The sequence below is a fragment of the Chrysochloris asiatica genome, unplaced genomic scaffold, assembly GCF_000296735.1.
Source record: "Chrysochloris asiatica unplaced genomic scaffold, ChrAsi1.0 scaffold00026, whole genome shotgun sequence".
In the NCBI taxonomy this organism is placed as follows: domain Eukaryota; kingdom Metazoa; phylum Chordata; class Mammalia; order Afrosoricida; family Chrysochloridae; genus Chrysochloris; species Chrysochloris asiatica.
In genome coordinates this window covers 15,712,232-15,722,623 of record NW_006408544.1, presented here as the reverse complement: position 1 = coordinate 15,722,623, position 10,392 = coordinate 15,712,232, and the positions used below count along the sequence as shown (strand labels likewise).

At 33.3% G+C, this 10,392-nt stretch overlaps 1 protein-coding gene across 1 annotated transcript in view; it reads left to right on the top strand.

Annotated features, from left to right (window-relative positions):
* Positions 1-10,392, top strand: part of EPS15 (epidermal growth factor receptor pathway substrate 15) — a 207,941-nt gene that overhangs the window by 73,830 nt on the left and 123,719 nt on the right. The window contains exons 6-8 of the mRNA XM_006839756.1: positions 2,041-2,100; positions 3,352-3,477; positions 6,339-6,398. Of these exons, the coding sequence (XP_006839819.1) occupies positions 2,041-2,100; positions 3,352-3,477; positions 6,339-6,398 (246 nt within the window). The remainder of the gene's footprint in view (positions 1-2,040; positions 2,101-3,351; positions 3,478-6,338; positions 6,399-10,392) is intronic.

Sequence of the window (10,392 nt, the reverse complement as noted above, 5' to 3'; positions counted from 1 at the left end):
GCTGAGAGGTCTGAGCTTAGTCTGACTTGTTTGCCTTTGTATGTGACCCTTCTGTTTTCTCTTAACTGCTTTCAGGAGCGTCTCCTTGTCTTTGAGTTTGGAGAGCTTGACTATGATATGTCTTGGTGATTTTCTTTAGGGGTCCACCCTTTCTGGACTTCGTTGGGCGTCTTGTATGTTTATTTTTTCGCCATTGAGGATGTTAGAGAAATTTGCTTCCAGTAGTTCTTCAACTATTTCCTCTGTCGACCCTCACCAGCAGGTCGACCCTTCAAAAAAGCAAGTCTAAAGTGTTGGCTGCCTATCTATCAGGTGGGGGCCTCCCCTGTGCTATATCACCCACCCTTCCTTGGAGCCTTCACACCTGTGCTGCCCAGTCAGGGAAGCGCCGGAAGTCTCGCCTGTTTTTGTTACAAATTTCTACTTTTACAGTTGTGACAGTCGCAGTTAGGCACTTTTAATATGTTTTTAATTTTTAAAAAAAATGATACTACATGGTTTGAAATTTAAAATTTATATCTAAAAAAAAAATTCTTCCTCCAGTCCTGTTGCCCAACCTGGTTTCGTTCTCAATATCATCTGCTGTTATTAGTTATTAATTTCTTGTTTACCCTTCCAATGACATATATATATGTACAAGGGGCCTTCAGAAAGTTTGTGGCAAAATTTCATTATTTATTTCATTCTGTTTTTCCATGAACTTTTTGAAGCCTTCTCATATAAAGAAATATAGATTTCCTCATTTTATATTAAATATTGCATACTAGATACATGGTTCAATGACTTTTTAAAATGATGTGTTTTAGAGAACTTTACAGATTATTACATAAAGGTTTCCTCATTCTTTCTTTATAGCTTGACAGCATTGCTTTGTTTGTATTTAATCATATTATACACATGCACGCATGTACACACACACACACACACGCACACACACACGGGGACTTCAAAATATTTGTGGAAAAAAACTGAATGAAAAGATAATGGAATTTTTCCTAGATGTCTTTGAAGTCCCCTTGTGTGTGTATATTCATATTCATGTATATATATTTATTTATATTCATCTGTATACATATTTGGAGCCCTGGTGTGGTGCTATAGGATAAGCAGTGGACTGCTAACCATAAAGTCAATGGTTGAAACTTACCAGCTGCTCCTTGGAAACCCCGCACAGGGTCACTATGAGTCAGAACTGACTCTGGTGCTTAACAATAACAGCAATATAGACAGGTATTTATTCATATATGTGGGAGTTCTGGTGTGCTGCTGCAGGATAATGTGCTGGACCTCAGGGTCGGTTTGAACCACAAGGTCAGCAGTTCAAATTCACTGGCTGCTCCTCGGAAATCCTCTACTGGGTTGCTGTGAGTTGGAATCGACTCGATGGCATTTAACAACAACATTAATGTATTCACACACAAATTTTTATACATACTTATAATATTTATGTATACATACATATATTCATCTGTATCTTTAACCAGATAAACATAATGACTAGGGCATACTGTTAATAGGTGTCATGTTCTTGTACATAGAAATCCTAAGGGCTACATACATTGGGTGATTTTTCCAATTGGATTTTCTTAAGTACAACTAGGGAAAAGTCATTAGTTAATAGAGCCAAAATATTTTCATTACTTTGAGATATTTGTTGTTTTTTTTTTTTTTTTCTTACTACTTCTTTTCTGTATGTTCAGATGTCTTTGTGTTCGTTTTAATAGGATTTCATCAGTAATGCTTGTGTGATTTAGTTTAATGAGTCTTGATATGGTGCTGTAGGATAAACACTATACTAGTACCATAGCTGCTCTGAGAAAGCCTATACAGGATCACTATGAGTTAGAATCAACTTGATGTCACACAACAACTGTACTCATTTATGCATCTAACTCAGAAAAATAGTGTTTGTTTCATTTGTACTTTGATGAAGATCCTTCTCATTTCTATTGCGTCGATTAATTAAATGTTACAACTACTTCTTCACTGTTTATTAAAATGAGAATTTTAACCCTTTACGTGCTTTATTTTCCTTTTTAGCATGATACAAGTAGTCCTTTACTCAGTGCAACCTCTGCAGAACTCCCATGGGTTGTAAAAGTAAGTAAATTTTGTAACTATCTGGTTCTGTCACTTGCTTTTCTTCTTGCCAGCATATACACTCTCCTTCATCTCTGAAATACATTGTCATCTTCATTAGACTTTCTTAGGTATGTTTCACAATATGTGGAATACTGGTACTGGGAATCTTTAGAAGTGTCTTTCAACTTTGTCAATCATTTGTTACAGTTAAACTAGTGTCGTTTTTGCTATATTATAAAATATGGTGATGTCATAATCTTATGTTAACTAAAATACTTCATGAGTAGGTAGTTTGCCCCACTGGTGTTTTAGCTTGTTTGAAAATTCTAACTAACTTGATATTTTCTTTAGAATAAATCAATTCTTGATGAAGTCTTTGTGAAATGTGTTTTTTATGTGATAGTTATTTGGAGGCATCACATCGATTATAGATACTTTGTCAAATTTTAAAAGTTGTGATTTAAAAGCAGTATTAGAATATAGCAGATCAAATAACTTAATATAAGTGCAAATTTTTGTCAAGAAAAGATTTTGTTTGTATGTCTCTGTATCCTGGTGAGCTCATTTAAAATGTAAATTGGTAGGGATTTGGCCTCCATTAGGTGAATCATGAATGGATAGTGTTTGATGTTTTATAAATAACTTTTTGGAATTTTAGGTGATGTCTTTTGTTATTGACCAAAAGAAAAAAAATTGCTTTGGGACAAATAGGGAAATCTTGATGTTTATTTCCATGATAGTAATTTCATTTTTAAATTTATTTATTTGAATTTGAACAATGTACCTGACACCATGTTTAGAAAGTTATAGAAAATCACTAATTATCTGTGAGTTTTTGTAAAAGTTAACTTCCTTGGTGAGAATTTAAGTGATCACTTTGAACTAGATGTTCTTCAGAGCCCTTGGAGATCTGAAATCTCTTCATTTTGAACTAATACTAGCGAAGCTAAGATAATGTTCCAGCTACAAAAGGAATGGACAAAAGGAATTCTTGAGTATAGTTACTTTGAAGTTATTATAAGTATGTTGTTGTTGTTAGGTGCCATCGAGTCGGTAACGGCCTTATACACAGCAGAACGAAACACTGCCTGAACCTGGGCCAACCTCACTTTATTATAATAATGATGAAAGTGAAAAATAGTAAATATAATAAATACTGAAATGATAAAAAAAAAAATGTTGTTAATTCTTTAAGGATTTGAATTTTTAGGTATGTTTTAAATCCTCTTTACCATTATTTAACTTGTGATTTTTTTTTTTTTTTTGCAGTCTGAAGATAAGGCCAAATATGATGCTATTTTTGATAGTTTAAGTCCAGTGAATGGATTTTTATCTGGGGATAAAGTGAAACCAGTGTTACTCAACTCAAAGTTACCTGTGGATATTCTTGGAAGAGTAAGACACTATTAAATTCTAAATGTAATTTTTATGTATTTTAATTTTTATCTACCAGGAACATTTATAGGTCCTTGTTTAAAAAAAAGAAACAGATCTTATTTTGAAATTATGCTACTATAGAATTTTCTATGTTCTGATTTAATATGGAAGATTATTTCCAATTCTTTTCTATATGGTGTTAATCTCCCTAAAATATGAGTATTTAAAATTAGCTATATATATATATATATACATATAAGCCCAAAACACACTGCCATCACGTTGATTCCTCACAGTAACCTTTAGGGCAAAGTAGAACTGCCCCACAAAGTTTCCAAGGTTGTAAATCTTTAAGGGAGCAGATATTTCTTTTTCCCATGGCAAAATTTCATTATTTATTTATGATGGGTTAAAATTGGTTATCAGCCATGTGCCTGAAGCCCCCTGTGCCATGAGGTCTCCTTCTAGCTAGATATATAAACCCCTAAATTAGACCATTTAATCTTTGTACTAATCATCTAGGTCTCTGACTTCTCAGTTTTTTTGTCTTAAATTTCTCGAGACCATTAATTTTTACATGTGACACTCCCATACTGTATCATGGGCTTTGTCATAGAATAGTTTCATCTCTGAAATCATAAATTTTGCTTTATAACTAGAACTATCTAGTTTTCTAATCTATCAGCCACTCCATGGAAATCCTATATTGGATTACTGAGAGTCTGAACCAACTCAACAGCATTAACAGCATAACATCTGGTTTTCTAGATCTCTTTCCTAGATACTTGCAAGCTGTTAATTCTTTGACTTCATCAATACCTTTACATCTTAGGTTCTTTTTTCTGTTTTGAATGTACTTTATTCCTCATTTAGTTTTGATTTTCTGATCCATAGTTTCATGACAATATGCTTAGTGCTCTTTATCATGTTATTCTTCCATCTGGTGAAATTCTGAATTTGTACAAAATGTTCTTTATAGTCACACATGGATTGTTAAGAAAGTCTAAGAAGGTTGGTGTCATCATAAATTCATTATCCCCAACCTCAGCTGAACTCTCCCTATCACCAGCTATTGTTGTGCTTTATCCCTCCTTGTACATTAAACTTTAACTAAGTTCTTTAAAAACCCTTTCTTAAGTCTCCTGCTCAGTTGGTTTTAAGTGCTGTTGAGTTGGTTCTGATACATAGCTACTCTGTATAGAGGATTCCTGGTGTAGTGCTGTAGGATAAGCACTCAGATGTAAGATTGGCTTGAACTGCAAGGTCAGCTGTTTAAACTCAGCAGCCACTCCTTGGAAACCCTTTACAGGTTTTCTGTGAATTGGAACAGACATCAACAACAACAACATTAGCTGTTTGGAGGCTGCAAATCTTTGCAGGAGCAGAAAGTCTCATTTTCCTTCAATGAAGAGGTTGGTGGGCTCAAACCACCAATTTTGGGGTTTGCAGTCCAGTGCTTATCCTACAGAGCTACCACACTCCCCTTAGTCATACTCTGTTGTTAAGTGCTGATCCTATAGTACCATATCAGGACTCCGTTGTGTAGAATAGATGCTCAATATTGATTCAGAATCTGTTTTCTAGTGTTGTTACCTAGAATTATGTCTCTTCTGTGAAACTTTCTAAAATATAAATAAGAGTCCTGGTGTGGCACTGTAGGATAAGCACTGGACTACTGACTACACATTGGCAGTTCAAACCCACCAGCTGCTCCTTGGAAACCATGTACAGGGTTGCTGTGAGTCGGAACTGACTCGAGGACATTTAACAACAACAGCAAATAGGATTCTATCATTTTAAAGATAAAATTAATCCTGCATTTAGAAGCCCTGGTATAGTGCTGTGGGTTATTGTGTTGGACTGCAAAGTTGGTTTGATCTGCAAGGTCAGTGGTTCAAGCTCACCAGCCACTCCTTGGAAACCCTATGCAGGGTTGTTATGGGTTGGAACCAGCTCGATGGCACTTAACAACAGCAACAACCCTGCATTTAGAATAAAGCCAAACTTATTTTAAGTCACTTAATGACTAGGCACTTTATTATCTCCAACCTGTCTCTCACCCATTGCGTTCTTTCCCTGCACCAAGTGAAATTTTGTTGAATGATTTAAATACCATCTTTTCCAGAACTTAAAGTAGTTTTAAATCTGGTCTAAAGTCATGGACTCAACTCTGGATTTAGACCAAGTCTACCAGGGCCTTTTAAGTTTTGTTTTTCTTTGTAAGGCCTCAACATTGGCTGGTAAATGGTTAACAACACAATATCATTAGAATATTTCTTTTAATTGACTAGAGATTCTTTAGTAGAGGGAAAATAATAATAGACTTAATAGGAAGTCTTCATATTGAAGACTGGTTCTGTTACTTAATGATAGCTGCATCGTTAAGGTCCTGCGTAAATTGTGGTGGTGTTAGGTATTATCAAGCTGGTACTGACTTACAGCGACCCTATGTACAACAGAACAAAACACTGCCTGGTCCTGGGCCAACCTCACAATTGTTACCTCATATTTGGAACAGGGTAGATTGCACCCTATGGAGTTGCTGTGTGAATTGAGACAATATTTATATAAGAGGATTGTAATTTTTAAGTAATATGTAAATAGTTGTTTTCTTACTAGAGAGAAACAAAATGGTATCTTCTTTAAAACTTTAAAAAAGAATTTCTATTAAAAAGTTGATATTAAGAATTATTCGTTCTTTTATAGTAATACTAGAAATAAAATGATCGATATCATTGAAAAGTTTCAGAGAAATAGACATTATAGTGCTTATGTGGTATTTCCTCTCTGCCAAATAAATATGTATTTGGTGTTTACAGGTAGCACATTAAGTGTTAAATACTAATCTTTCTCAATTCTCAATTCTTGCTTTTTTTAAGGTTTGGGAGTTGAGTGACATTGACCATGATGGGATGCTTGACAGAGATGAGTTTGCAGTTGTAAGTAACCTAATGAATACTTTTAATACACATAGCTATCTTAATGGTTTTCTAAAGTAAAAATTTCCCCTTGTTAGTTCATCCTTATCGGAAAACTATATTTACATAAAATTTTTGGTGTGGATTTTTGAGCTTAGAATTTATAGGTCCAGTGCTTATCCTCTAGCACCATACCAGAACTATAAATACTTTGAAACAAATAGAAAATAGAAATTATGTGTATTGTCCATCTTCATTTTATTTGACTCTAAGGTACATAGGAATATAGGTTCTGGATACTGCGCTTCAAAACTGCTGAGTGCTACTGTTCTTTGTATTCCAGCTTGACCCAGGCATCTCAGGATCTGCCTGTGCTTTGAAATGATTTTGCTTCGTATACACCCCAACATTTTCATATTTATTTTACTAAAGGAAAACAATTTTGTTAAAAGAAAACATGAATAGTGTTTTAGTTTCACTTTATACATAAAGGCAGAGAAAGTTTTGACATCCACAGCAATTAGATAGCTAATTCCTAGTAGTCTTATATTTGTTGCTTCCTTAAAGGTTAGATAAAACTGCTGTTAATTATCAATGGCAAATTGCTTATCCCCCTTTCAGTCTCTTATTTGGAAATTAGTCTGTTCAAATATTTTTTTGTTTTATTTAGCTAAGAAACTGGTATGGGTGACCTTGCTGGTAATTTGAAATATCCGAGGCCTTGCTTCCAGCACAACAAACTGACAGAGTGCTATTAGACCTCTGTTAGGTTTATTGATTATGTGTCATTTTCTCTTTTTCTTTAAATGTTTTTTCTCCCTTTCATAAGTTTTCTTTTATATATTTCCTACAAGAGCCAGGTAAAGAAGGCAGGTAATACCTATTATCACACTTTAAAGAAAATATACAGATATAGAAACTTAAGTAAACTTAAGTAAATACAGTGACATAAGTTCAATGTCACAGAGCTCTAATGTTTTTATTTTAATTTAGGGGATAGTTGGGAAATGGCAGGGTATATCCCTTATAGTCTTGACAAAATATTTCCCCCTTATATATTAAGGGCTGAGTTAATGTTTATGAGTTTTTTTTGAAAGAGAACGGGAGTGTAGTGAAGAGGTTTGGCTGGTGATATACTTTGAAGGATTGTTAACTTCAATATATTATTGTTTCATAAATAGTTTTTTTGTGTTAAGAATATTGGTACAAAATCAGTTTGCATTAGTAAGATGTACTCTAGAATTTTTTTTCTTATAAAGAAAAATATTTAAAATTTTGTAGGAACATTTATATTAATATAGTTAGTATAGGTGGAGAATAGTCTTACCTTCATTTGATAAGTAATATATTCTATGTAAGTGAATAAATCTTATATGCCCTGAAGCTTTTTCCTAAACACTTTATTCAATTTTTTAAATAAAAGTAATTTAAGAATAATTTACATGTTTGTGGGAAATTACAAATTAACCATTTTTAAAATAGTGAACACCATGGGTTTACTGGTTATCAACCATTATGTTACATTTGTTTTCTCTTTTATGTGCATTCATCTAAATATCTCTTTTTCAGCTTTATCATTCATTATTAATGTTTTTAAGTTCCTGTTTATATGTTATTAATATTTCTTCTATTCTCTTTTATATTTGAATTACTTGATACTTCTTTATGTTTAATGTGTATCTCTCTTGAAAATGGAATGTAAGCTGTATTTTAATTTTTATCTAATTGAAAGTCTTTGTCTTTTAAGAGATGAAGCATGTATAGATTTTATTTTACCTATCATATCTATTTTTCATTATTTCTTTTCCTCCATTTTTCAGTTCCTTCATATTGTTAGTTACCAAATTGTGACTCATTTTTTTTCTTGGAAATTCTTTTATAATATTCTGTATCACTGGTGATTGAGACAGCTTTTCCTGTACTCATCATTCCCCATTTCTCCAGTATTTGAAAATAAAATTGTTTACCCTCAGTCCAGGAAGGTGAAACTTTTAGATTATTTTCACTTTTTTCCTCATGCATAACCACGGATAATTTTAGAACATTTTTCTTGAGTTTTGCTTGGTTAATTTAGTTGTTGGGTCCTAGAATTGTGCTTGCAGCTTTGTGCGATACTTATTAAACCTTGAGGAGTCCCTGGGTGTGTAAGCCCTTGGCTACTAGCTGAAAGGTTGGCAGTTCAAACCCATTCTGGCAATCTACTGCTGAAAAGTCAGCACCTTGAAAACCCTGTGGAGCAGTTCTATTTGGAACTCAGGGCATTGATTCAATAGCAACAATTACCACAAAATATAAACACTGAATTTCAAGAGCTTGTCTCTCTTTAAAATTGACGTAATTACAAAATTCTATAATTATAGAATAACTAAGATACGAGACTTTAAAATTACCTTCCTAAGTATTAAAATGTAAAGTAATGTACTTAATTTTATCAGGTCTTTTGGATAGTTGCAGTCTATACAGATTTTCTGGATTATGGACCTATACAGCTATTTTCTTTAAAATAGTTACTAATTTACCAAAGAGATAGATAAAGAGTTATTTACCAAAGTTATAAATAAAGAGGCTTTATTCAAGACTTAACCCTTTAAAATTCTTATTTATTTGTTTTAAAGACCCAGTATTCTCTGTGTTTACTTTTTGCAAGGTAACAAATACTAATGAAGGCATCCTGGTGTGGTATTGTAGGATAATCTGGATTGCTATCCCCAGTGTCAGCATTTGAAACCTACCAGCTGCTCCTTGGAACCTACACAGGGTCACTATTATTTGGAATCAATTACATGGCACTTAACAACAACAATGAGAAATTCAAACATAGTTTGCTGAATTAAAATGTAGATTTTTTTTTTTTTAAAAAGAGTAACTTCTTATTTCATTCGTAACCCCAAACTTGATTAAACCTGAATTATTTTTGTTTTTCTTACACAGTTTCTTTTTATAGCATAAATTTTGTTGTTGCTTTATTTTTTATTGGAATAAATAAAATTGAAGTTAGTGAGAAATTCTAACTTGTATAACTTATGTTACCATGTGAACCTTTAATGAATGGAACTTTGTTTCTTTTCAAATATAAATGCTTTTTCAATAAAAATCCAGAATTTGTGTTTTTCATTTAAGTGAATTTTTAAAGATCAGGCCGTGGCATGTCATGAATATTCTCAATAAATAAAATTACTTGAGAGGTATGTGTGTGTCCACACACATTCAAATTCATATCTGCATATCTGCCCACAGATAGAATAGATCTTAAAATATTAATTCTACTTCTTTGAATGTGGAATTTTTTATATTTGTGACTGTATCAGCAGTCTATGTGTTCAATGATGATTATATGATGGAGTACAAGGACAATGGAAATATTATTTCCCTTATTTATTCCTGACACATTTAGTTGAGTAGAAAATTTCTTGACAAGACACTAAGGAGACATTTTGCAAAAGGCCTAAATTTTTCTCTTTACTATGAACTTGCAAATTCAAAATACAGATAAAATTATGGTACTGACATTGAGCCAAGGGAAGTGACTAATAATCATGAATAGGGATGATTCCATATTAAAGTTTATTAGGTCCTTGGCTCGAGTGAGTTGTTATTGTGTGCCGTCAGATTGGTTCCAATTCATAGTGACCTCATGCGCAACATGACGAAACACTAGTCTTGTACGATACTCACAAATGTTTGCACTCATTGTTGCTGCCACTGTGTCAGTCTATCTCTTTGGAGGTCTTCCTCTTTCCCTCCACATCACTGAACATGATGTCCTTCATGAGGAACTGGTCCCTCCTCACGGCATGTCCCGTGTATGAGAGACAAAGTCTTTACATCCTTACTTCTAAAGAGCATTTTGTTTGTACTTTTTCCAATATCAATTTGTTTGTTCTTTGGCAGGCCATGGTACTTTTTATATTCTTGGCCAGCACCATAATAAATGTATTGGTTCTTTTGCAGGCATCCTTATCCAGCTTTCACATGCATATGTTGTTGTTAAGTGCCTTCAAGTTGATTCTGACCC